This window comes from Sus scrofa, chromosome 13, assembly GCF_000003025.6.
Source record: "Sus scrofa isolate TJ Tabasco breed Duroc chromosome 13, Sscrofa11.1, whole genome shotgun sequence".
NCBI lineage: Eukaryota > Metazoa > Chordata > Mammalia > Artiodactyla > Suidae > Sus > Sus scrofa.
Window position 1 is genome coordinate 5307468 of NC_010455.5, and position 27913 is coordinate 5335380.

At 37.5% G+C, this 27913-nt stretch overlaps 1 protein-coding gene across 1 annotated transcript in view; it reads right to left on the reverse strand.

Annotated features, from left to right (window-relative positions):
* Positions 8518 to 27913, reverse strand: part of SATB1 (SATB homeobox 1) — a 94702-nt gene continuing 75306 nt past the window's right edge. Inside the window, 2 exon segments of the mRNA XM_003358325.5 lie at positions 8518 to 10865; positions 13272 to 13475. Coding sequence (XP_003358373.2) covers positions 10362 to 10865; positions 13272 to 13475 — 708 coding nt within the window. The 3' untranslated portion in view covers positions 8518 to 10361.

Here is a 27913-nt window from a genome sequence, read left to right on the forward strand (position 1 = left end):
ATGAATGCAAAGGCAAAAACTACAGCTGCATTTTTGAGAGGGGAAAGAGTGGTTGGGAGCTACATCCCCTTCAGCCCATAACATGGACTCTCTGTACCTCAGTCTAATTATCAATCATATACTGGTAATACTGTATCTACCTTATCTGGTTGTTATATAGATTGGGTTTGTAGTATAAAGGGCCTAGACCCGTGCTAACACCTGAAGTTCAGGAACGAGGCAAGGATATTTGCTCTTACCATTTCTATTCAACATCATTCTGGATATTCTAGAAAATAAAGGAGATAAAGAAGGCATTTAGATTGGAAAGGAGAAATAAAACTGTTTTTATTTGTAGACAACATTATGGTCTGTGTAGAAAATCTGATGGAATCTACAAAAAAGCTACTAGAACTATTAAGTGAGTTTTGTCTAGGTTGGAGGATAAAAGATCAATACACAAAAAAATAAATCTTGTTTCTATATAGTAGGAACAAGTGATTGGAAGTCAAAATCTTATAAAATATCATAGGCAATGGAATAAAAAATATGAAATCATTTAGGGGTAAATCTGTCAAATGTGCTAGAACTACACAATGAAAACTAGAAAATACTGCTGAGAGAAATGAAAGAAGACCTAAATAAATGAAGAGCTGTATTCTGTTCATGGATCTAAAGAGTCAATATTGTTAAAATGTCAATTCTTCCCAAAATGATCTGTGGAGTTAAAGCAATCCCAATCAAAATCCAGCATATGATTTTCTTTTTTTTTTTTTTTTTTTTGGTAGAAATTGACAAACCAACCCTAAAATTCACAGAGAGAATTTCCCTTGTGGCACAGCGGGTTAAGGATCCGGTGTTGTCAGTGCAGTGGCTCAGGTCACTGCTGTGCTGTGGGTTTGACCCCTGGCCTGGGACCTTCCGTATTCCCTGGGCATGGCCAAAAAAATAAAATAAAATTCGTAGAGAAATGAAAAGGCCTAGAATCATCAAAATGAATTCGAAGAAGAATAAAGTTAGAAGTTCCCATCATGGCGCAGTGGTTAACAAATCCGACTAGGAACCATGAGGTTGCGGGTTCGATCCCTGCCATTGCTCAGTGGGTTGAGGATCCGGCGCTGCCATGAGCTGTGGTGTAGGTCACAGACACGGCTTGGATCCTGCGTTGCTGTGGCTCTGGCATAGGCTGACTGCTACAGCTCCGATTAGACCCCTAGCCTGGGAACCTCCATATGCCGTGGGAGCGGCCCAAGAAATGGCAAAAAGACAAAAAAAAAAAAAAAAAAAAAAAGAATAAAGTTAGAAGAGGTATATTATTTGTAGACTTATTATAAAGCTATAATAATCAAGAGAGTGTGGTCTAGGTGGGAAGGTTGATAAAGTAACAAAATATAAAGTCCAGAAGTGACACACACATATATGGTCAATTGATTTTTGACAAAGGTGCAAAGGCAATTCAATAGAGAAAGAATAGTCTTTTCAACAAATGGTACTGCAACGTTTGGAAATATATTTAAAAGAATCATTTTGATGAATACCTTTATACTTTGTACCATATACAAAAATTAACTTAAGATAGATTAGGGATTTAAAAGTAAATCCTAAAACTATAAAACTTCTAAAAGAAAAGATAGGAGAAAATTTTTGTGGCATTGAATTTGGCAAATATTATTACATGCAGCACTGAAAGCCATGTCATAAAAAGAAAAAAATTGTTAAATTGGACTTCACCAATATCAAGAACTTCTTTCTGTTGTTTGAAGGACACTGTTAAGAGAATGAAAATATAAGCCATAGACTGACAGGAAATACTTGCCAAGCATATATTTGACAAAGGACTTGTAACCATAATATATGAAGGACTGCCAAAAGTCAATAATGAAACTAATAACCCAATTAAAATATCAATTTTAAAAGAATAAGAGGAATAGACAGTTGTTAAAGGAAGATATATGGATACCAAATCATATGAAAAGATATTCAATTACAGAAATGCATTTCATTACAGAAATGCAATTTGAGGAGTTCCCTTATGGCACAGCAGGTTAAGGATCTAGTGTTGTCACCACAGAGGCTCAGGTACTGCTATGGGTTTCATCCCTGGTCTGGGGGAGTTTCCACATGCCATGGGTATGGCCCAATAAATAAATGAATAAATAAATAAATAAATAATGAACACAATACTTTAAAAATGCAATTTGAAAGCACAGTATCACTACACTCTTTTAAGAATGTTTAAAATTAAAAACACTGACCATATCAGGTGATGATAAGAATATGAAGCAACAGGAACTCTCATACAATGATAGTGGAAATGTAAAACAGTACAATTCCTTTGGAAAACAGTTTGTCATTTTCTTATAATGTTAAACTAATACCTACAATATGAGAAGTTGTTTTACTCCTAGGAATTTACCCAAGAGAAATGAAATATGTCCATATAGAGGCATGCATATAAATACTCATAGCATCTTTATCTGTAACAGCCCCAAACTGGAATCAACCCAAATATCCATCAATGGCTTAATGGATAAACAAACTGTACTATATCCACAAAAGGTAATATTTCACAATAATAAAAGGAATGAACATGGATGAATCTTAGAATAATCATGTTTAGTGAAAGAAGCCATAAAAAAGTGAGTATATTCTGAATTATTCTATTTGTATGTATATTCTAGAATATGCAAACTAATCTACAGTTGCAGAAAGATCAGTGGTTTCTTGGGGATGGTGACAGATGAGGATGGAAAGGGTGGAAGGGAGGGAATACTACAAAAGGCACAAGGAAACCACTGGAATGTTGGATGTGTTCCTTATGTTCTCAGTTGTGTGAGTTTGTGTGTCTGTGTCATATCTTTATTAGACATATATGTCAAAACATTAAATTGTACACTTTAAATATGTATAATTTCCTGTATATCAATTGTATCTCAATAAAGCTGTTAAATGTTTTGGTAGTCCACTCTAAGCAATTGTAGAAGCTCTCACGATATGCATTTTTGTCTGTCAAATACACCTTTCATTTTGTGTTATTTACTATCCAAATTTGGAATAATTGTGTTTTCTTTTTTGTTTCCCCCCCATCTTACTGTGAGCGTTCTAGCAAATTATTCTTGTCATAAAAAGGGGTATAAACACACACACACACACACACACACACACACAAATACGAAAATGCTGTTATTTCAGCAAGACCATGAGATGTAAAAGGCTAACAAAAGCTTCTTTATGAACTTTTTTTTTTTTTGCTTTTTAGGGCCATGCCTTTGGCATATGGAAGCTTCCAGGCTAGGGGTCGAATAGGAGCTACAGCTGCCGGCTTAAATCCAGAGCCACAGCCACAGCAATGAGAGAGCCAAGCTGTGTCTGCGACCTACACCACAGCTCAGGTTAACATCGGATCCTTAACCTACTGAATGAGGCCAGGGATCGAACCCACATCCTCATGGATACTAGTCAGGTTCGTTAACCGCTGAGCCACAAAGGGAACTCCTCGAACATCAATTTAAAGTGTACCACCAAGGGACTTCCCTGGTGGGCTAGTGGTTAGGACTCTGTGCTTTCACAACTGTGGCCAGAGTCTGGAAACTGAGACCCCCCCCCCCATTCCCCCCCACCCCACATCAAGCTGCTGCACACCACAGCCAAAAAAAAAAAATATATATATATATATATATATACCACCAAGAGGATTGTCTGTGGGCTATGGGTCTCATTCCACACTGTACACCCCACAATTCCTCTAAGTCTGATCTCATTCGTTCATTCATTCACTCACTTTCAAGATGCATATTTCCATGTCCATATCAGGATTTGAGTAATATAAACACACGATACTGAACTTATTTGTTCATAAAGAGTTGGGTCTAACTGTAGTTTGAGCATTGTAAGAAAAACTGTCGATCCTAGGTAGAAAGCTCTACTGCTGCTAGATGCAGTTTCACGTCTATATTTTTTTTTTTAGATGTTCAGTAGAATAATTTATTTTCAGAATCTTCCTGACACATTCTGACATTTGAGTGCTTTGATTTTATTTGATGTATTACCCTTTTTTAAAAATAGGATACATGCCAAACGCCTCTATGAACTTCAATGTTTATAGCACAGGATTATTAATTAGATTGAGTTTTTCATTTGAAAAATAAGTTTACTGGACTGTACCAATTGGAGTGTGAATTAAATTAATGTACTTTGAAATATAGGAATTACCAAATGCAGTTAACTTTGTATGTTGTTTCTATTTCTTGAAGCGCATGCCCCTGTTTAGAGGTTTTTTTCCCTCCCCAGGCGAAGAAGATTTCTGTCCTTTTTAATTTTGCCTTCATGGGCATGTTGCAAATACTCTACCTCGCTCTGTTTTTCAGGCCCATTGTAGTAGAGCCAATTCTTTGTTTCTCTGCTTCTCACCTGTTTCTGTCTATTTATTTGTGTATAAGATGTCAAAGGAAAATGAAAAGTAACACCTCCAAATACCACCTTGAAAAAGAAAATGCCAACAAATTCTTTTCTGCACCTGAAGCTTTTAATTCTTTAATCCACCATGGAATGTTGCTTAATTACATATTTTATTATGCATAACTGAAAATTATGTACTTTAGTTTCAACAATGATATGAAAGCACGTATTGTTTATAAATAAAGAGCGGCTGGTTTGTCTCTATTTTTTATGTTACAAATATTTGTGGAATTCTCACAGGTTCTCTTTCTAAAATTGGCTTTTTGAAAATTCTCAGAGGGCCCCAAGAAAAACTTCAAGTTTTAATATTTTCTCTAGAAGTCAGAACAGTCATCACTCTGCAAAGGCAAGATGATGTCAACATCATTGTGTGCAAAAGCCACTGAATATTTCATATATTTTCTTAAGTTTATCAAAAATTTAACAAGTTTCATAAGCATTTATTAAAGGAAAAATGTTACAATCATTGAACGGGGTGATAAACCCTTAGGGGTTCATTATACTATTTTCTCTACCTTTTTGTTTATATTCAAAAATTCCTACAGTAAAATGTATATGTTTTTTAAAAATTGGTGTATACAGATTTTACCTCAGAGTTTTCAAGATAATATTTCATACACTTGATTTCAATTACTTAGTGATGGCCTTTTTCTATTAGTAAAATACATGTTACACTATATTTCTGAAAATTTTGAATTACATTTAATTTTTTTCTACATTTTCTGCATTTGAAAAAGCTCTTCTTGGAGTTCCCGTAGTGGTGCAGTGGTTAACGAATCCGACTAGGAACCATGAGGTTGCGGGTTCGGTCCCTGCCCTTGCTCAGTGGGTTAACGATCCGGCGTTGCCGTGAGCTGTGGTGTAGGTTGCAGACGCGGCTCGGATCCCGCGTTGCTGTGGCTCTGGCGTAGGCCGGTGGCTACAGCTCCGATTCAACCCCTAGCCTGGGAACCTCCATATGCCGCGGGAGCGGTCCAAGAAATAGCAACAATAACAACAATAACAACAACAACAACAACAACAACAACAACAAAAAAAGAAAAAGCTCTTCTTAAGGAGAAACTAGAGATAGAAATTTGTAGATTTAAGACTTGGGTTTGAAGCCAATGTGGCCATTTAACAGTTGAACAAATGAATTACCCTATTTGAGTTTCCCCTCCCTTGTCTTTGAAGTAGGAATTTCAGTGGCTGCCTTAAGTACTTAATGGTAGAATGGAAATGTTTATGACAGTGCCTTGTAAAATGAAGCATTCTACAAATGTTGCTATTATCATTTTAAGCATATTTGAGGGCAATGCTAGGAAGGGGCTCCTGAAGGTAGGAAGCTTTTGTATGAGATTTGGTAGAACAAATATTTGGAAATAAAAATTGGAAACAAAGGTGGAGTAGGTGAAATCCACCCCCACAAGAAGATGCTGCTGGACAGGTTTGTGCACTGGCAAATACTTATTTTGCATCGCATTGCCACAGACTCAGTGAACTAAGCCACACATTTAAATATTTGAAACGTCCCAACGGTCTTATTTAACAGGTACGATGGTTCTTTGGAGTGTGGAGAAACTCATGGGACAGCCTTTCTTTTGGGGGCATAAAGACAGAGACTGTGGCCGTAATGAAAACTGACTTGAATACTGTAAAAAGCAAATATTCAGTAACAGTAAAAAATGCAACTGAGTAAAGAAATAATATACCACACAGTGCAAATTATGTCACTTTAGAATTTCTCCGTATTACTTTGCAAGGCAACAAAAGTATGTACTGTTTTTCCTTACCAACCAGCTCATCAACTAGTGTCAGAAAGAACAGGGCCCCCAGTCATGTGCTTTTGATCAGAGTAGGGATATTAGCAGTTGACATAGTTGACAGAAGACAGTGACTTAAATAATCTTGATAGAGGGCATGAAACCAAAAAGGGATTTTTGTAGAAGTTATTTTGAGAAAATTAAATTGGAAAAAATATGTCAAGGAGGGTAATGTAAGGAAGGCTTAAAAGTGTTGTTCTTCTTTCAAGCATGACTTCCAAACTATTTTTATGTAACATCTGGTATTGTCAAAGAGGTAATAGTGTTCTGGACATATACCTTCCATCACATTTCTTAAATAAGGGTACTTTGTATTTTATCAGAAATGTGCATGTTAACATCTGCAGTTTAGTCTTTGTCAAAAGACATGCAAGTAGGTATTATTCACATTATGTGGGCTGCCTCAGAAGAAACGCTCAGTCCATAACACGCTCCCTTGAAAAGTAAAAAATATTTATTTGTAAGGTAAACTATAGCATTGGTATCTTTTGATATTTTAAATAGGATTAATATTTTTGCACCTCTATGGGTTTCCACACTATCATGCAAATTTCTGGCTTGCTTTTAACACAACAGTCCAATTTCTATTGCCTACATAATAGGGTGTACCCATTTTAATTGCTCTCTTTTGAAAATATCACCAGGCAGTTCAGAATACCTCATTTATTGATAATATCATGACAATCAAGGACCTTAATATCAGCCAATGATAACAATAAGGAATAGGGCAGAATAGAATAATGGAATGTATGGGATTGTCATTTTCACTCAATCTTGAACCATTTGCAAATGTTTTCTACTCAAGCTATGTATTTTAGAGAAGTACACTTAGATATAGATATCACTAATGGAGAAAAACACTTCCTTTAAGCTCAGAATTCCTTAGGACTAAATGTTAATCAATACACATTTTATATATAATATGTACAGGCTTTGTAATCAAGTGCCACACAAGTAGGGCACACATATTAGTTACCTTGGATTTCAAAGGTTATGTGTCAACTCTGCATATTATGTGCCAAGGAGATACTATCAACATTATTTTTTGCATAATGTGCAAGTATTATATGGCCACAGAGTGTAATACAAATTAGTGGCAAAGTGCTGAGGGAAGGAATCCATGACAGATTCAGATGCACAAGGTTGAATATTACCCGTAAACTACCTGACTCTGCTAAGGTCTTAACAGCACGAAGCGCTATGTCATGCCCAGCTTTTAAAAGTCTCTGAAATACTTGGACAGGATGAAGCTTGTTGAAGGAATTTTACCACAGCCATTGGCAGCACTGGGAATGGTATGAGCAAATGATGACATTGGGGGAGCTCAATGTGGAAGGTAATGCAGACAAATTGTTTGCAAAATGTGCCATCTTCCCTGAAAAATAATTTTGCTCACTCCATCATGACTATCCTTGTTTATTGACATGTGCTTTGTTTTTTTTGTTTGTCTTAAAATACAAAGTGAGCAAGATTGTGCTGCTTTCTTTAAGTTAGAGGGTCTGAATGAGAATTTTATTAGTATTGTCATGTTGATGTCTTACACACACTCATCAATTCACTGAAAATGTTATTTCCAAAGAAGTTAGGTTACTGTGAATGAGAAAATCTTCTGTGCAACCTAAATTCTTCTAAAAAAGTTATTATTAAAATTTGACACCTTATAGTAGGTGTTGTGCTCTTTAAAAACAATCGAAAAACACCAACAAAAAAAACATACCCTTTGCTCTGGCTTTTCCCCTTAAACTCAGAGAAAAGAAAGAAGATTTTTTTTTTTTTAAAACGTCATCGTATACTAGTTTCTATTTATTATTTTCCAATACATGTTAAAATCTAGTTTCTATTTTAACTCAACTTCCTTTTGCTTAAATGATTCTCTGAATCCTAGTCATAAGAATGTTTAAAAGCTGTTCTCTCATTTAATAAAAAGAATTGAAAATTTTTTCAATATAATTTTAAAGTTTACAGCAAACCAGCTGCCTTTGGAGTAGTTCAGCTGTGCTTCAAAGGTAGACAGGAACTTTGAAAGATGAATTGGTAGTTTCCAGGGATGCTATTTTAGTTTCTTAAGTTCAATAAAGCAGTCCAGTTGCCTGCCTATGAGATCAGGACCCAGGGTAAAGATAGAGAGTGGGTGATTTCAGAACCAAAGGAACCCAGACACCCCATAACAAATATGAACTCTTAAAAAGAAGCAAAATACAAAATGAATGTAAAAAAAATATTTAAAAACTGCAACACTGGCCTCAATCATTTCCATGACTCTCATTTCCACACTTCATTTTATACCTTGGGAGTTTACTGAGTTTTATGTTGCAAGAGTTTTGACGAGCATGTTTAAATTCCAGGTGTGTTATTCTTATTTTCTTCATGGAGTTCTTATAGATATAACATAAACAACCAAATGAGCTCAGAGTTTTGAAGTTATATTCCATTTACAACTTAAAAAAATACATTGCTTACTAAGGAGTTTTTATACAGAAGGTCCATTTTCCCCCTTACTTATGTTACTATTAATGGCCTTTAAAAATACTTATACATCAGATAAAAAAAAACTGTTGCCATGATGGAAGTGTTGTGAAGTAAATGCAAATGAATCCATTCTAAGCACATACTGCTAAAGACTGATCTGATGTCTTTGCTGGCAAGTCCTTTTTTTGACGATCCTGCTATCTCTTGTTTGCTAAGTAAAATGTTAACCCAAACCAGATTATCGTCTTCTTTTGTTAAACTTTAAAAATGAGCATGTGTCTGTGATTTAAATTTACAGTGTTTTAAGTGACTTTTTCATTGCTCTTTTTAAAATCAGTAAAATATCAAGAAAGTATTCACATGCATCTAACTGAGGACCATCTTTGACTCTTTTATGTAACTTCACATAAGCAGACAAACCCTACCATGTCATACCATAACAAACAATTTTAATTGTGTAGTTACAGTCAATAACCACTCCTAATCAGAACATTTCTGCATAAAGAAAATTGTGATACACTTATAAAAACAGCCAGCTGTAACAAAATAGCTGGTGTTTTCATAGCCATAAACTCATAAAAAAGAAATACACCTTTATACAGAAATTTTATACAGATGTAGCTTTAAAATTGATTGTAAACCAAAGGAAGACACATTGCAACATCAATTATTTTCACATTAATTGCATAATTTTCTAAGGTGATCTATTAGTTTTATTTACCTAAGCTTATTTGCATGATAGTAAAAATTGCATACAACAATAAGAGTGAAGCTTATAGTATGAATTGCTTGGATAACATAGAGCACTTTTTATAGGCAACTGTGTAAAGCACATTTTATCTATTTAAAACTTTTAAGACACTTTGTTTTACTGCCCATCAAAATACATTTATAAATAGAAAAGAATCAGTATGGTAACAAGAGAAGCAATATTACATTTAACAGAAACTTCCAAAAAATTAATTACAACATGATGCTGCAGGATCTACAAATAAATAATGAGGACTAAATTGTGTTTCACATTTTCTTTTCATTTTTTAAAAAATCATGTAACGATGAGAATGAAAAAAAAATTACAGTGAACTTTTATTTCCAAAATAAAAACAAATTTGAATTACGGCAGTGCCATATAATACAAGGCATTTGTTGGCATATGTCATCTTTAAACTGCATTCCACAGTCTATAGTTCTTTTGTAACATACAATAGAGTAACAAACTCTTTTTTTCTTTTTCTTTTTTAAAACAAGGGGCGAGTTTCCAAAGATCAGTGTGAAGTGTTACAGAAATAATTAAAGAAAATAATAATCACAGAAGTTATAATGCTTGTTTGAGGCTCCAGAATAATAATAATTAAAAAAAAAAAATCACTGGTATCATGCTTACAGGGTACACACCTGGGTGTGTCCCGTGAACACAAATTTTCATTTTTAATACCAAACAATCCTCGATGCTTCACCTGGGGCTGCCAAGCAGTTTGTAAAAGAGAGTAAAACATTTAGTGCAGTCTGTATCATCCGTTTGCGGCTTTCCTGTTTGTGCAAGTTTCTGAAGATTCATTGGCCAAACAATGGACAAGGTTTGCTGAGCGCGTACAGAGTGGACGCTCCGTGTAGATAGTCAATACCAGCGGTGCTGATGGAGGAGGAGACCTCTCAGTCTTTGACGTCAGCGTTAATGTCTGTGTTCCCTTCCACCGCCAGCTCGTCTTCTAGTTTCACCGAGAAAAGGGTGTTAGCATTTTTGTCTTGCACACTCTCCTCCAAATCCTTAAGCAACTCCTCCTCCTTGTACTCGGCCACGTCCACCTCCAGGCCCGAGTTGTCCTTCAGCTTGCCGTGATGCTTGAGATAGTACCGCTGATTCTGAAAGAACTTGATGATGGTGTACTTGGGCAGGTCCAGCTGGGCGGACAGAGTCTGGATGGCCTCCTCGTCCGGGTACAAGCCCACGTCCTGGATGAAGCTCTGCAGGATGCCCAGCGCCTCCACTGAGATCTTGGTCCGTGGTCTCGCCTTCTGCCTGCTGTCTTCCTCCGCCTCAGCCGGCGCGGCTACTGTGGGCTGCCGCGGGGGGAGCCGGGGCCCGGCCTGTGGCTGCTGCGCCTGAGCCTGAGCTGGGGGCGGCGCTGGCTGCGGCTGCGCCTGAGCAGGTGGCTGCTGCAGGAAAAGAACAAGCAGAGGTCAGCTGCAGGCTTGGCCCCTGCGCTTGTCGCCTTGTCCACTCTGTGGCCTCGCCCACTGCACACATGGCCTCAGAAAGAGCTGGCACGAGGTTAGGAACCCACATGCACCCACCAGGAACCCGACAAGGCTGAGGACGGAATGAAGGCTGGGCTAAAAAGCCCACAGCATTGTAAAGAAAGTCAAAATGATCACTAAGTAGGGAGGAATTAAGAGGGCTTGGGGGTCTCCCGGCTAATGGAACTGCAACTCAGCGCTCTGAAAATGTGAGCCATAAACTTCCCCCAAAGTATATGTATCAGAGACGAAGACAGCAAAGCTAATTATGCTGTCAATAATTAACAAAGATTTTTAAATGAAGATTGAGAAGTGAGGATTTCATAGGCATTTGTGAAACGTGAGGAGCTGTGGGGAAGTTAATGTGTGTCTTGTCCATTTCATCGATGGCTAAAACACGGGGCAAGCATAGAATGTTGCAGTTATGCTTCAAATAAAACGGTCTCTGCTCTTCTGCAGCATTAGCCCTTGTGAATCCAAAGGACTTTTGTGAATTTCCCTCAGACCGTTCCAATCTGACACACCTTTCTTACCAAACTGCACTAGTCTGACACTGCAGGTTTTCTCCTTACCAAAAATAAATGTTCAATACATTCCACAATGGCCAGCAAATTGTTTTGTCTATTACTAAACTCAGATGTGATTAGGATTTAAATTTAGTGTACTTTTTTCATAATTAGTATCTGTATATGTCATAATTTTCATGCACAACTATACATAACAAACATGTGACACAGGCATATATATATATATATATATACACACACACACACACATATATATACACATATATATACACACACACATATATATACACTCTCTATCCAGGATTCTTATCAGCAAAGAAAATCAACCTGAGAAAGTAGCAAAATATTAGAACATTTGTACTAAGTATTTCTTTAATCCCCCTTAGAAGCAATTTTATTAAAAACAATTTACATTTTCAAACAAGTACTATTTTTATTGCTTAACATATATCTTTCCTTTTTTTTTTTTTGGCTAAACAGTAAATTTTTCAGGATTTCACTGTTATTTTAGTGCTTGATGTCCTAAGGGACTCTTTTTTTCAATTCATCTTTAATATACTCAAGAATTTTTTTCTTAGTGGTTGGATAACCCCATTATTATTGGGGTGTGTGTGTGTCCCAGCACACATACACAACAATACCAAGAAATAATATGCAGGTTAACACACTTCCTAAGCAATTGTACCATAAGAGCACCAACAAACTACCTGGACCTGGAGCCTCCCAATCTAAGTTCACTGGGGATGAATTTGGAGGATTCACTTAGTGGATGAGTGGAGACAAGTCCAGGACACGACAGGCTGAGTCTGAGGCTGACCCTGCTGGCAGTGGTCTCCCACCACGGCCATAGTTAGCATGGTCTTTGCAACACTGAGAATCCTGACCAAGGGAGCAGTCGTGGTCCCATCCCCATGTATCCCAATTTTGCTGGCACAGGGAACTCCTGTTGGCTCATCTGAGGAGTTGACAGGCCTGGTAAGAAAATGATCTAGACTCTCCTTTCCCAATGGTGGGAGAGGGCTCGAAAGGCAAGACAGATAGACACGACTGACCCTTAACCTGTGCTCTGTGATGCTGTGGGGGAAGAGCTACAAAGTGAAGGCATGGCCAGGGAGTCTGAAGAGAGATGCCGGTTTGGTTCCCCTCCCAGCCTGTTTTGGACAGAATCCAAGGTATCCAATTTGTGATTCTACGAACTTCCTCTACAGAAACAGCAGTAATGCTTTTCCTCGGGGGCAGTATTGGTATTCATTAAAAAATAGGTGACGTTTTAAAAATTGTGAATTAAAAAACACACATACAAAATCTTACACTTTCACAACCATAAAACAACCCAGTTCTAACGAAGACGTGCTTGCAAAATAAGAAGTGTTAAAGGGGATTCCTGCCACTCTGGGAGGGGTGGGGAGGGCAGGGGAGAGGAACACAGTATACGTATTGGAAAAAATGTGTTCATTTTCCTTTTCTCCCCCAGAAGCAAGATGGCAGTATATTGTTTTCTCTTAAGCCTATGTTTAGGAGCTTCCGCTGTGGCGCAAAGGGATCAGCAAGTCTTGGGAGCACTGGGACACAGGTTCCATCCCCCACCAGGCACCGTGGGTTAAGGATCCGGAGTTGCCCCAGCAGTCACAATCACCTCTCTGATCTGATCCTAGGCCTGCGAACTCCATGTGGACGGCCAAAAAAGAAAAAAAAAAAAAAAGCCTGAACAGACTGGTGGGGAGAAACTCTCCCTTCCCTGCTCAGTTTAAACCTCAGTTGACTGAGTGCTATACTGAATTGGCCAAGGTAAACCAACCTGAATCTGCTCTGCGGGCACGTGGATGATGTGGGGCGGCCGGTCACCATGGTGATGCACCGCGTTGCTCTCCTGTTCATAAATGGCATCACGTTCTGGCTGAGGGAGGCTGAGGAACCTTCGGATCATGGAGAGGTTCTCCCACAGGGTCCTGTTTTCTGGAGAGGGATCTTCTTTCCAGCGTAACAGCTCACACAACCACCCCTTGGAGACAAGGGCATAACAGGTCAGTGCAGGCCTGATAGGGTGCTAACATATTCCACTGGGAGCTAAAAAGGAAGGACCCTGTGAAGTTAAAATTTTTCACAAGCTCAAAACACTCCAGTGTGCTTTAAAAACATTTTTTATTTAACCTGTTAAGAGAGATTAGCTGTGGCTATCGAGGAGGACGAGGAGGACAGTGCAGGCTCTGTTTCTAATAAATATTCAGATGTGCATCTTAAAGGAGGGTCTCTTGTTCAGGCTCCAAGGACAAGACACATTTACCAGGGACTCTGCAATTGGTAACAGAGGAGAAAAGCAAAGCTAAGTGTGCTTCTGGCCTGGCCAGACTTCCATGTCTGATGAGTGGTCATCTGAGGTTCTGAAGGTATTTAAGAAGGGCTAGGATGGGTTTTGAGAATTTTTTTTCTAAAAGGAACCCTAAGTTTCTAATTTTTGTATTAGAAAGACAATCTGTATGAACATTTGCGTGTGTTGCGGGGGGGGGGGCGGTAGGAAAGGGAGAGAAAGGACATGTGCAATTGTGTGAGCAAGAATGTCATCCAAGGTAATATCATCATGGTTAGAATGGGCATTAAAAGAGTTCTCCAAGACAGAACTTTCCAGAAAGACACCTCCTTGGAGTCCTGCCTGCTGCAGTGTACACATATGGTTCATCAGGTAAGAATTTAACAGATTTCCTGGGCTAAGAGAGAAAGAAAGTTCCAATGAATGCCAAAACCTGAACCGTCTGGTGCCTCCAAAAGCCTGGTGTTTAATCCTCAGATTCTTTATCAAGAAGCAAGTGGTCCAACAGAGTACACTGTTGAACTTCCTCTAATCATCACGTCAAATCTTCTTCACCTTGGCTGCAGTGATGGATGCTAAGCAATGGGGTGGAGAGGAAGAGAGACCCAGACCCCCTTCACCAGCCAAGGCAACCAGCCCAGCTGCCACCCTGCCGGCTGACAGCTCACAGCCACACTCTTTTCTGGAGAAATGTCTTGGAGCCATCTCACCTGGAGATGCCTGGATGCTTGCTCCACCTCCTCACTAGCTCCTTCCTCTGGGATGGCCAGTGATTGGCTGACCCAGTGGTACAAGTCTCTGCCTTCTCCCTACCGAGATGACTTACCCTGCCCTTTATTCTCTAGAGATGGCCAGAGATGGCTTTATCCATTCGTCTTGCTGCCTTTCCCCATCAATATAGACTTTACCTGAGGCCACATTCTTACTGGACTTCTTCCTCTTTCTCATCCTCCCAAACCCTTTCCAGCTTCCTCACCAAAATCATCAGCCCCTGATTCCTTATCTTTGGCTCTGCTTTTTGGACCTAAGACAAAGAGGTTTCTTGGAAATTCAAGTAAATCAGTTGGATGGGAATGGGGAAAAGTATAACTTAGTATCTGATTTTTAGAACTGGCCAAGGGGAGTTTTGCTTTTTTTTTTTTTTTTTTTAAATGTTATCTTTGGGCGAGAGCAGAAAATAGTTGCCAAGGGAGAGGGAAGAGAAAGTGGGATGAATGAGGAGTTTGGGGTGGGTAGATGCAAACTATTACATTTAGAATGGATAAACAATGAGGTCCTACTGTACAGCACAGGGAACTATACCCAGTCTCTTGGGATAGAAGATGATGGAAGATAAGATGAGAGAAAGAATGTATACATATATATGGATGACTGGGTCACCATGCTATAAGGCCGAAATTGACACAACGGTGTAAATCAACTATACTATAATAAAAAATGAACAACTTTCAATAAAAAATTAATTAAAAAAAGCAAATGGTATGACTTTCCTTTTTTTCTTCTCACTGGAAAATTTCTAAGTGTAATATACAGTGAGAAGAGCAAAGCGTATTTGAGAGATTTTTAAAAGAAAAAGAGACAGATACATAAGCTTCTGAAGGCCCTCCTACCACCCAGGCAAGAGTGACAGGTGCAAAACTTCATGACATCGACTAGTGTTGCTAAGAGGCCTTTGAGTCTCTACTCAACATGCTAATTAAACAAATATTTACCTAGGGATGGTCATGCAATCATGCACCCAATTGATACCACTGAATGTATAATTCCAAGGTAAGAGAGCAGGCAATAAGCTGAAAATTTACCGGAAAGTTTGTTAGCTAAATAAAAAATAAAAATAATTGTGATGACAGTGCCACTGAACATGCTTCTCTTCCAACCATGGCAGCTCTTTGTTTCTTTCCAGAATCACGTGCTGAAACGTCATGTTTTAGCTCTATTTACATGAATAGAACATTAACTACAGAACCGTACTTGAGTATTTGAAGTTTTTGAGACCCACTTGCATGTGGTGCCCAGAGATGTTTATTTAGCTCTTACTGGCAAATATTTGCTCTCTGGAGTAAGCCATGAAAATGTTTTATGTTTTCCTACATCTAAGCTATTTCTTTATACTTTACCTCTAAGTTTTGATGCAGGGCAGGTTTTAGATCTAGATCTTCCTGTAGGTTTGACTATTAACTGTGGTTAAGATTATTCTCCACCCCTCAACCTCGTGTCTCCATTCTTTAGCTACGGCAATTGACAGGCCCCCATGTGTAAACACAGCAAATCACTACAATTTTATTTACTCAGGACATGTTAGAAGGTTCATAAAGAATAGAACAGAAAAGTGTTTTTTTTTTTTAACTTAGTATTATACTATTGTAATAAATGCTTGACATTGAGCATCTTAATTTTTTTTAGAAATAAATGCTTGTAACTAAAAATTGCTAAAAGTCAAATTAAGAACAATTCATGTAAGAAATCTTCTTGAGAGAGAGCTGAAAAACTCCAATAATTTTTCAAATCCTTTTAGAAACTTTTTAAAGTAACGAAGAGATCAGTTAGCACTTGGATATATGTGAAAAAACATGTGGATCACAGATGTTCTTTGGAAAAGAAAATCATTAGTTCTTTTAAAATGGCTAATAATGATAGCTAATTCCTAAACAATCACACTCATGCTGGTTTAACAAATATTTCAGAAAAAGAGCCCTGACTCATTCAACAAATATTTTGCTCATATTGTCACTTCTGTGCCTCTATACTTATGAGACGGATTCTTATTTTTATTAATTGCCCGTGACTAACATAACATTTCCAGTAGTTTGCTATTAACCTCTGCCCTTAAATAATACTTCTAATTCCTTATCTAAAAATAATTTGACGAATTACAAATCTGAAGCATGTCTCTGCTAGCCTTTCAAGAGACATGATGATTTTAAGAGACTGAAATCAGATGCTTCTTAGAAAAATATTTAACGGTGCAGCTGGGAACTGTTAGTTCTACAAGGGTATTCCAAAAAACAAAAATGGGGGAGGGGGGTATGCTTTTCTTGATGTGCCTATCTCAACAAATAATGGAAAACAGATAGCCTGACAAGCTAGTTCCTTGTCAGCAGAGAAATAAACTGGCTTAGTTTCAATTTACAGCAGCAAAAAATAAGATTAATTTATTACAATACTATTTAAATAACCTGAGAATATTTTGAGTACCTCAAATCTTGATTGATCGAGACTCCGTTAACGATGACAGTAATCTGGTGTATGTTTTGCATAAAACGACTAACAGAGCCAAATGCTTTCTAATTTCCCAATATCTTTTTCTAGGTCCTTTTCCATAAGTGACAGTGTTAAAGCCAATAAGCTTGGGAATATCTGACAAATAGAAATAATGATTTCCCTAAGCACCATGTTGGTTTTTAAGTGATAGATGCACGGATTGACTTGGTGGAAGAGAGAGGGTGAATAAAATGCAGCACTTTGTTGTAAAATGTGAACAAAATTAGGTTTTAAGCCAGGTCTCCGGGGCCTGAAATGCTGTGAGACCATAGGCAGGGAGTAGGGAACCGCTCTGACAATTAAATTAGATCACAAGTGTTCCGAATGATAGAAAAAAGACAGGAGACGAACAGCCTTAAAATAATGAGACCGATCTATTCTCAGAGAACTAAAATGGCACAAGGAACAACCTAAACTTTAAATGTAGTAAATTTGCCAAGCAACATTACACTGCATATAAAGAGGGCAAAATATAAACAGTAGCCACATGTAAATAAATTAGTAAAACTTTCAGGATGTTACTACTTTTCAAACTGACAAAGTTTAATTTGACACCTTCTGTTCTAAACCCTTTGTTTCTATTCAAAATCACGCCTTGAGCTGTTGCTATCAATCACAGCACTCCCCCTATTACTTAAAAAAACTGGCATGGACCCTGAACAAGCTGAAAATGCCATGCAGATGAATTCTGAGATAATATGTTCAAACCTGTTATATACAACACAAATCCTGTAAAGTTATGTATTGTAAACCTACATTTATTGAGAACTAAAAGTCTTCAATCCATCTGCCACAAAGGAAATACTGTTATGTACTTCATAGGAACCAAGAACCATCTGCAAATGTCTTGCCACCGTAAGCAAGAAAATGGTGCAGAAGATGCTAAACCTCAGGCTGCATGAAATCAATAACATTCTTGGGACTGGCTTTGGTTAGGCATCTCCGAAAGACAAGGAAGATCATGGGCAGGAGTGGGGGGAGAAAGAGAAAAAGAGAAAATGCAGAACGACTGCCAAGCCAGTACCAAAAAAAAGCCAAACAAACTCAATGACAACACAATGGCAGTTTATCATGGTCCATGAAACACATGACTGTATGCTCATTTTAAAGGAAAAATTAGCAGTTCTAAACTCAATATTCTAATGATGTGCTTTACTGACAGAACCTTGTTGTACCACATTTAAATAAAAATCCTGGCACCTTCATCTCTCAGCTGCTAATTTCCACCCAAACTCAATCTCTGATTTCCACTCTACTCTTTTTAGAACAGTTAATTCAAGTCAATTTGCTTCTAACATTTTCACGGATAAAGAGTGCAGAATGCTTTTAACTGAGTCAGGAAAGCAGCCTCCTTCACGAAAGGAATTATTGTACCTAGGATGCCTCACACACATAAAAAGAGAACCCTTATAACGCCTGGTCTGTGACAAAACCGGGAGCATGTAACACAACTAGATTTCCAGGGGAAAAGAGATTCAGTATTCTCTGAGAAAAAAAAAGTCACTTAATACAAGACACAGATATGTATGTGTTACCATTATGTACATATACATTTTCAACCCAAGAACTATAAAAAGAGAAAGAAAATGACAAATAATTCCTCCTGCAACTAAGAAGGAAAAATACATTTTAAAAAATAGAATGGTAATTTGAGTTCTAAAAAGCAAAACATTTTATAGTCTGTATTTATCTCCCCCCCATCTTTTATGTGTTATTTTCAAGAGTATTTTGTTCCAATCTCTGGGGCATATAGTATAATAATATATGATATTAAAAGAAATCAATCTAAATAGGGAGGTATTTGATACAAACATTTTAGTGGAAAGCATGAATTACATTTTAGCAAGTAGTAGGAACAGGATTAAGTACATAATCCATTAAATAGTACTTCTCACACAAAAAAAATTCAGTATTGTAGACTAAACTACACCAGGCATTTTGAATGAGTACATTTTCAACAACAACTAACTATAAAGCTAGCAATTTATCATTCAGCAAATAATTTTCTACTTTTAAAAGAATCTGTAAGTGTTACTTATGCTAATGAAGACAGTTTTTAATCTGCCCACAAACATGCTAATAGAGGGCAATTTTTTTTTTTTTTTATTTACAAAGCTGTCGGCACTTGAGAGTAATTTCATATCAATGTTCTATAAGCTGGGGAGGGGGTTCTAATTGTTTGAGCTACTGAAGCCTTCACCCTAATATAAAGGTTTAAAGATGTCACAAAAGATGTAAAGTGACTAATGATGTTTAAACCACCCCTTTAACCTTTCCAGAAGGGTTCCGTTTTCACACTTTGGACTTTATACACACTCCCCCAAACAGAGCATTATTAAAACATCCTACTTCTTCCAGGCCCCTAACCCCGAGATATACAAGGCCTGATGGAGGTACAATCCTCCTTCTAGGTGTGAGGCCTGTGTATTTCCTCACACACCCACTTCTAACCTTTTTTCGAGAACAATCATGACACTTAGAACAGTGAGAAACAAAACAGCGGCGAAGCAATACTGAAAGCATTTTAAATTATTTACTAGGTTAAAAGGGTGAGATGATACTTTAAATACATCAAATTTCATCGTCTGGGCCATTTTTTGGTGGCAAAGTGGTATTGATCTTTCCAAATGCTTAAAATTAACTATTTTCCAGAAGGTCATTATTTGATTAAAGGCATTAAAGTTGAGGGCAAAGAAGCAATGTACTTCTTCCTCCCCATTCAAATCATCATATAATTTAATAAAAACCATCCCAGCATGTCCTGTAATAAAAACGCTTATCTTAAGATATTGTTCTTTACCTAACATATTAACCTTTAAATGTTATGAAGTTCTCGAGGAGAAAAACCTTTGCTAAAGCAGATTCTTCTATAACATAATGAGAGGCCCCCACCTTAACATTAACAAAGATACATGTTCTCTTATGGAATTAGAAGGAAATGCATAAATCTTTCTCGCCAGCTTATTAGCATCTACTTTGTAAAAGTGAGGAGAATTTCAACAGGCACTGCTAGTAACTTCTCCTGCTAAGTTAACATTGGTCTTATTCAAGAAAACGTGGGAAATAAATCTGAACAGAGACGTGGCAGTAAATGCATTTTCCATTCTAAAAGTAGCACATTACACCCACTTTATTCAAAGATGGGTTTTAAAGAGAAACATACTTAAGTGGAATATATGTATATGTGTATACTCCCAAATATATTTATTTTCAAGGTGTGTGGTTTCTGTCCTTTTTGGCTGAGGAAAAAACCAAACATACTAGACTTGTAAATTATGACTATTTTGAACTTCCAAACTGTTACTGTTTTAAACTGTCTCCAGACTCCACATTTATTTAAGGGACTCAGTATTGTAGTCAAAAATCTATGGGTTTCCATATTGTGTTAATAATAGGACATAAAAGGGCTCTCCATAAATTTCCTGCGTAAGTAAATTTTTGCCATTTGGTCTTTAAGAGGGTAAACACATCTAGTAGAGTTTCTGGAGATTGGGTATTAGCAAAAAGAAAGGTTTCTACAACCTAGGGGAAGATTACATTAAAACTTAGTGAATTTAGGAGGAATATTCAGAATCACTGGTAAATGATTTTTATTTTAATAAAGAAAAAACAAGAAAATCATTTGTTGTTAATGTCTTTTTTTTTTTTAATCTCTCAGAGCCACTGACTTGAGAGAACACATAAATATGGTATTTCCATGGTATTTTTTTCTTTTCCTACAGATTGTTTGATTCACAATAAGATTATCATATAATAACCTAGTCCTCAGAGTAGAGAAAAATATGAAAATGGTTCTCACTTAAAAAGATTGTCAAGAAAGTTTTAAAGAATATTTTCAGGAAGCAGAATCCAGGAAGGAGAAAAAGGAATGAAGAAAAAACTACGAAATTCTAGACAACACATTAAACTGGGCTGGCAAGAAGATAATCTTTTAATTTGACCGAAATAGAGAATGTCCAAGGAAAGTTTCATTTTATTTTTAAAACATTAGATTTGTAAGATATCTAATTTAAAGATTAATCTTTCATATGCTTCAAACTTGCTTTCAGGATGGTTTCTCAAAGCTTAAATGAAAGAAATAAAAAGCTGATTTACATGTCTGATACTTGAATATGGACTCTGAAAAAGAATTTATGCTTTTCTCCTCTTAATCTAAGATGTATTTTTTTTAAGATGTATTTTTGACATTATATAAATTTCAGTGATATGGTTTGGCTCTTGTTTAATGTTTATATTTTCTGCCTTAAAAATCTTACTTAAGTAGGGGGAGAGATAAATTAGGGGTTTGGGATTAACATATACACCCTACTATATAGAAAATATATCAACACTAGGTCCTACTCTACAGTTCAGGGGACTATACTCAATATCTTATAATAACCTATAATGGAAAAGAATCTGAAAGAATACATATATACACATAGTATTTATGTGTGTATATATACACACACATATATATATACATATATAACTGAATCACTTTGCTGTACACCTGAAACATTATAAATTAAATATACTTCTATTTTTAAAAAATCCAAAAATAAATACATGTTTGTATTAAAAAAATGTTACTTAAGTTTTAATTTTTTCCTCACTCTTCACATCGAGTGTCATTAAAACACAAAACACTATACCCTGCAAGGTTCATGCTGTAATACTGGCATCAACTTTTGCCTCTGCTTTTATCATAAAGAACCATCTGCCATGATTCTTCACACCACTGACTCGTCAATGCTAGGGCACCTCTTCCTTGAATGATGCTCTTAGGCACCAAGCATTCTTTCCAATTATGTCCAATGTACAATTATTTAATTTCTGAGCAAAAAAAAAAAAAAAAAAAAAAAAAAGAAACAAACAAAAAAAACCTGTAAGTAATCATCTCTTTTCCTCTCAACCAATGACAACTAGTGCTTTGGGAAAGAATGAGAGATCAAGGGTTATCATAGAGTACTATGATTCCTACAAAAAGCAAATGAGTATGATGTTTGATTTGGCCTGTGGAACTTCCTGATAGGTAAATACACAGGTTTAATTAAGCTTTCTCATATCCCTTTAGCCCTCTTAGAGATATCTTGGCAAAGGGAGGCTAGGATGAAAATCACTGGCTCTGGTATTTGCTTTCATACTACCCAGAGTTATCCTACCGCTCAAATAATCTTCAATGCTTCCCAATACAGAAAAAAGTTCAGCCTCCCTAGAGCTGCACTGAAGGTTCCTCCAGTCACACTTGGGTCCTGATTCATGAGAACATGTACTAGCTGTTGCCCAGCATTTCTTCACATTTTACTCCCATTCCTCATACTGATCTCTTGAAAAGGAAAGCCCTTTCTCCTTTTTTCCCCTGCCCATCCACATAACAACTCTCCTTCCAGTCACTCTCAGGCACGGAGGTGTGCCAATTAAGGGTGACATCTGGTGTACGCATTTGTGTCTGAACTTGAGCAAACTACCTCTCAGATCCCTCCTCTACAATGTTCAGATAATAACAGTATTACTCTCAGAAGCCCAGGCCAGGACAAATGAAACAGGAGATGTTCAGCCCAGTGCCTGGTCCCTGATGACTACAAAACGGTCTGAAGGACTTAACCAAAAGCATTTGCCTTAAGTGGCTCACAGTATATTTGAGAAGACGTGGCATTTGAAAATAACTCTTAGAGCAAGGCAGTATGCAATGCAGGTCAATGAAGGCAGACATCAAGTGGGACCCAAAAGGAGGGGAAGAAGAAATGGGCTGAGGTAGCTGATGATATCATGTTGGCTTAGCTTTGAATAATGGGCAATATCTGGGTGGGAAGAAAAATAAAAAAGAGATGAATTAGCAATATGCTAGGAAAAATAGGTAGACCTATTCTGAATCTACTTTGCCTACCATTCTTTCACTATAGCTCTTTACCACACTATTTTCTTGAGGATACAACTTAATTACTGTGGCTTCATCTCCTCTATATAATGTACTTTTAAGATCTCTTTGTTAGAAGGCCTAAGTTTTCATTTTATTACCTACTCTACTACTTGGTCAAGTTATTCAAGTTCTCTAGACCTCAGTTTTCTCTTCTATAAAATAGGGGTAATGTTACCACCACTCAGGGGTGAGATAATTCACACAAGCGGCTTGGTGCACAATAACAGTATGATGAATGTCAGTTGTTATTTGTATTACTGTTGTCATTATCACAAAGATTATCCAATGGAATTTGAATAGCTAAGGAATTAATGAAAATAATTCAGTTTCATATCCTAACATAAACCCAGTATCTTCCTCCCACAAACTAGGTTCCTCCATATAGTTTAACTCAATTAATAGCGTCACCACTCATCCAGTCCCCTGGGCTAAAAGGCTGTTATGTGAAGTATATATTGGTATAATCTTTCAAGGCACAACATGGAAATATTGAATGTAGAAATGTCTAGCGATTACCTTTAAAACACAAATACTTTTTGGGATCCAATAATTCTACTTCTGAGAATCAATCCTAAGGAAATGATAATTAAAGATGTACACAAATATTTACCTATAATAATGTTCACATCAGCATTCATTATCTGTGAGAGTAAAAGTTGAATACAACTTAATCAGCGGGGAATTAAAAGGTGAGTATAGCATATGAATGAATGAAAGATATACATATGCACATGTGTATACATGTATATATGTACATATAAAGAACATAAATATGTGTGTGTATATAACGAGCATAAATCACGCTATCTCTAGTTAATTGGGATTATGGGTATTTTTATGTTCTTTCCTCTTTCACGTGTGTGTTAAAATTTTTTTCTACAGTGGCTAGTACTGTTAGAAAATAAACATAACAAATAGCTTCAATTAAAAATCTGAATTTGTTTGTTTCCTCCGTAAGTGAACATTCACAAATTCCTGTCCATTCTACTCCTTCAGAATATCTCTGGAATTTGTTCCTTCTTTTCTATTCCAACTGTTCTGGTTCAGCCCTTTCAGCATTTCTTCCACGAACTAAGGCTGATGGGTTTCTTTATTCCAATCCACTAGCATCGTTGCTACCTGAGTTACTTTATCATAAACAAATGTCAACACAAAGAGCCCTGTGAATGGCTTTGCAACACCCCGAGGCTCACACTTCAATGAGTGAGTGAAACATACAGCAAAAGATCCCTGCAACACTGAGGTGGCAGTAAGTTGGGGGATCAGAAGAAAACAGAAAAAAGGCACAGTCTGGGCCATTTTGTTAGTGGCAAAAAAAACTGTATACATCTCTGTAATTCCTGAGGGCATCTTGAATTATATAGCAAAGTCCAATAGTTTATATTCATAGTAACACTGTTGGATTTCAAAGGAATAAGATTCAAAATAAACTCAGCTTACTAGGTTTAGAAGGCAGAGAATACTATGAATAGCTCTCATCAGGAGTTCCCCTTATGGCTCAGCAGTAATGAACCTGACTAGGATCCATGAGGACCCGGGTTCGATACCTGGCCCTGCTCATGGGTTAAGGATCTGGTGCTGCTGTGAGCTGTGGTGTAGGTCGCAGACAAGGCTTGGATCCTGAGTTGCTGTGGCTGTGGTGTGGGCTGGCAGCTGCAGCTCCAATTCAACCCCTAGCCTGGGAACGCCCATATGCCTCAGGCGTGGCCCTAAAAGGCCAAAAAAAAAAAAATAAGAAACCAAAAAAAACTGAAGCCAAAGGTAAATGCATTTTGACTGTTTAAAATAGAAGCTTCCTGGGAAACTTAACTTTTCCCAAACCCCTCAACCCCAATAAATATGTGCTCTTACAGTGTAATATCATGAAGCAAATTTATTATGCTGCATCCCAAAGTCATTATTAAACATTTACAATATTTATTTCTCTCTTCTATTGAAGATCACTAAGAAAAAAATGTGGCTGAATATCTGTATAGGCCATGTGCAAAAACCCTATAAAATGTGAACTTATGAATAATTTTTAGGTGACTATTTACTTGATACACTGTTTGCTTACTGAAATAATTTATTATCAGGTTAATTTAAACAAATATTTCTGCCACTGCATTTTTAACTAATTCATATAAAATTTTCCAACAGTGCAGATTTCTCCTCAAATAAGCTATACTTGCCATTATGCATATTTAGGGGCTGGGAATTAAAAATTTAAATCTTCCCTCTACGATATTCTAGGAGAGATAACAAAGAATTTTTAAAATCAGGGGAAGGCAATTCGGATTGTAAAAGTTATAGGCCTCATATCTTAGAGGAACAATCAAGTGGGCAGGGTCATTACAAGCTCCTAAGTTGCTTATGATTTTGCTGATAAAGTAACACCCATTTTGTGGCAAAAAACCACATCATTTTATTTATTATGCAAACCGACTCATCAGAGGTCAGCTTAACTGAGGAGCTCAAATCTTGGGATTCACAAGTTGGTTTTAAAGGAAGAAAGCATAAGTATTTCTAGAACCATCTTGAGGGTCCCAGTGCTCAGAGCCAGGTTAGAAATTTACCAATGAAAAGAGATGAAGGAGGCTGGGGCTTGTGCAGTTAGCCCTTACAACCACTGGTCCTGTGTTATACAGAAACAGCAAGTCCAGAGAGGGGCCAGGGAGCAGGACGGGGCTGGAGTTTGGCCCAACTCTGTCTCTCCGAGTGCAGGGCCCACCCTCCTTCCACCAGGCTTCCCTTAGGAATATGCCGCCTTCTGGGTGGGCAACACTGTGAGCTGAGGAAATGTGCTTCTGAATCATTCCATTCTTCCACTAAGAACTGCAAAGAGTATCAACTGTGCAGGCTAAGAGATGTGGGGACAGACGTGATCGGGAATAACTTCTCCCAGCACTTACTGTCCAGTGACGGTGACAGCTTTAACTGCAGGGGTAGGCGGACAGTAAAGGCGAGGTTTAATTGGCCTGAAGTTTCCAGCCTAAGGGCAAAGGCACTCTCTCCCCAAGCCTGGCACTGAATGTGGAGAAAAAGGTTGTCTGGAAGGTTTTTGCTGCTGTTTTAAATGTCATTGCGATGATTGTAACCCCTCCTCACATGCTCTGGAAGGAAAGGCCCTTGAAAAATACGCATCCGAAAAAGGAATAAATAGCAAATCTTTCCTAAGTAAATGCAAGAATTCCTCAGCTAATGCGGTGAAAAATTATAATTTTTTTCTTCCAGCAAATAATTTATCTCATCATTGGTCTCACTTCTTTTGTGCCATGAACCTTTCTGACCGTCTGGTAAAGCCCATGGTTGGTGAGGTCTTTTCAGAACAATGTTTTTAGGTGCCCAAAATAAAACAGGGAAGGTTACCAAGAAAGCCAACTGTACTGAAATACAGTCCTATAAATTGTGTCATACAGTAACAAGGAGCTTCTTTATTAACGCACCAAGTAACAAGATCTAGGAGCAGTTCTGATAACTATTGTAATTTTAGAATGATGAGCAAAAATAGTATTTTGAGATATCTGCAATAAAAATGTGATATGAAAATATTTGTGATTTTTATTGGTGGCTTTTTTTTTTTTTTTTTTTTGCTTTTTAGGGCTGCACTGGCAGCATACAGAGGTTCTCAGGCTAGGGGTCGAATCGGAGCTGCAGCTGCCAGCCTATGCCACAGCCACAGCAACGCCAGATCCGAGCTGTGTCTGCGACCTACACCACAGCTCAGGGCAATGCTGGTCCTTAACCCACTGAGCGAGGTCCACAACCTTACGGTTCCTGGTCAGATTTCTTTCTGCTGTACCACGGGGAACTCCTATTGGTGACAAATTCACAGGTACTGTCAACACTACTTGCCTATACTGATGATTAAATGAAATGTCAAATTTCAGTAAGACCTTATTGAAAATAAATTTTTTTTTCTACTCATATTCATTTATGGACCCCTTGGGAAAAGGTGGGACATAGGTTAAGAACTTCTGAAGAGGGCGCCCCTCCCCCCAGCATATATCTGTGTATACATACATATACACACACACATTGTCAACATTACTCCAGAGCTATGTTATATAAGCTCCTAGTTGATTAGAAAACTTTGGTATTTATGAATTCTTGGAACAGATTTCCTTATCAAGTTACCCATTTATTATTTATTTTGCCACTAAAGGACCATGCCTCTTAGAGATGTGGCTGAAGGAAAACGCTTAATCACTAGCTCATCGTTCCCAGACTGTATCCTGAGGAGCCCCAGGTTTCCACCAGGGCAGCTTCAGCAGCACCCTGGTTGTATGTGTGCAGGGCAGGATGCTGATACAAAGGCCCTGTCTCCACCCAATCCTCAAGTCAATCAAAATGGTGGAAGACTTTTACCTACTTTATGCATTTCAGTTCTAGATGAGATTCATTCATAAAATAATAGTTTTACAGCTTAAAATTTCCTGACTGACAACTGCACTAGCACATCTATATACCTTTGTGCTTCTTCCTGGTTCTGTTATAAACTCAGTACATGGGTTTACAACCTCTGTATCATGAAAGCATCCATAGTCTAACTTAGTTAACTTCATACCATCCCAATACCTATAAAAGTAAGCAAGATAATCAGAGTATCCTCTGAGAAATGTCTACCTGCCAGAGAGGAATACCTACATTTTTTTTTTCCCCCAAAGACACTTGGGTTGCCCAATAGAAGAAGATAAAGCAGCAGTGCAGATAGAGGATGGAGGCAGGGAAAGGAATGGAATTACTGTATGTATGAGTGTGTGGGGAGTGGAACACGGAGGGAGGCTTGAAAATACTGGGAAACCAGTAGAAATCAAATAATGGTAGGTCTTTCCTCTCTTCACCTCTTCAAAAGCAAATGGTTATAAAGGATACATCTTGAAGATTTGTGAACAGGGCAGAAGCAAGCTAATCAAAGGATTAAAGAAAGAAAAGAAAATGCGAAGGAAAGACAGTAAAAGAAGGCGGAGGGGAAATGGGTAGAAAATGA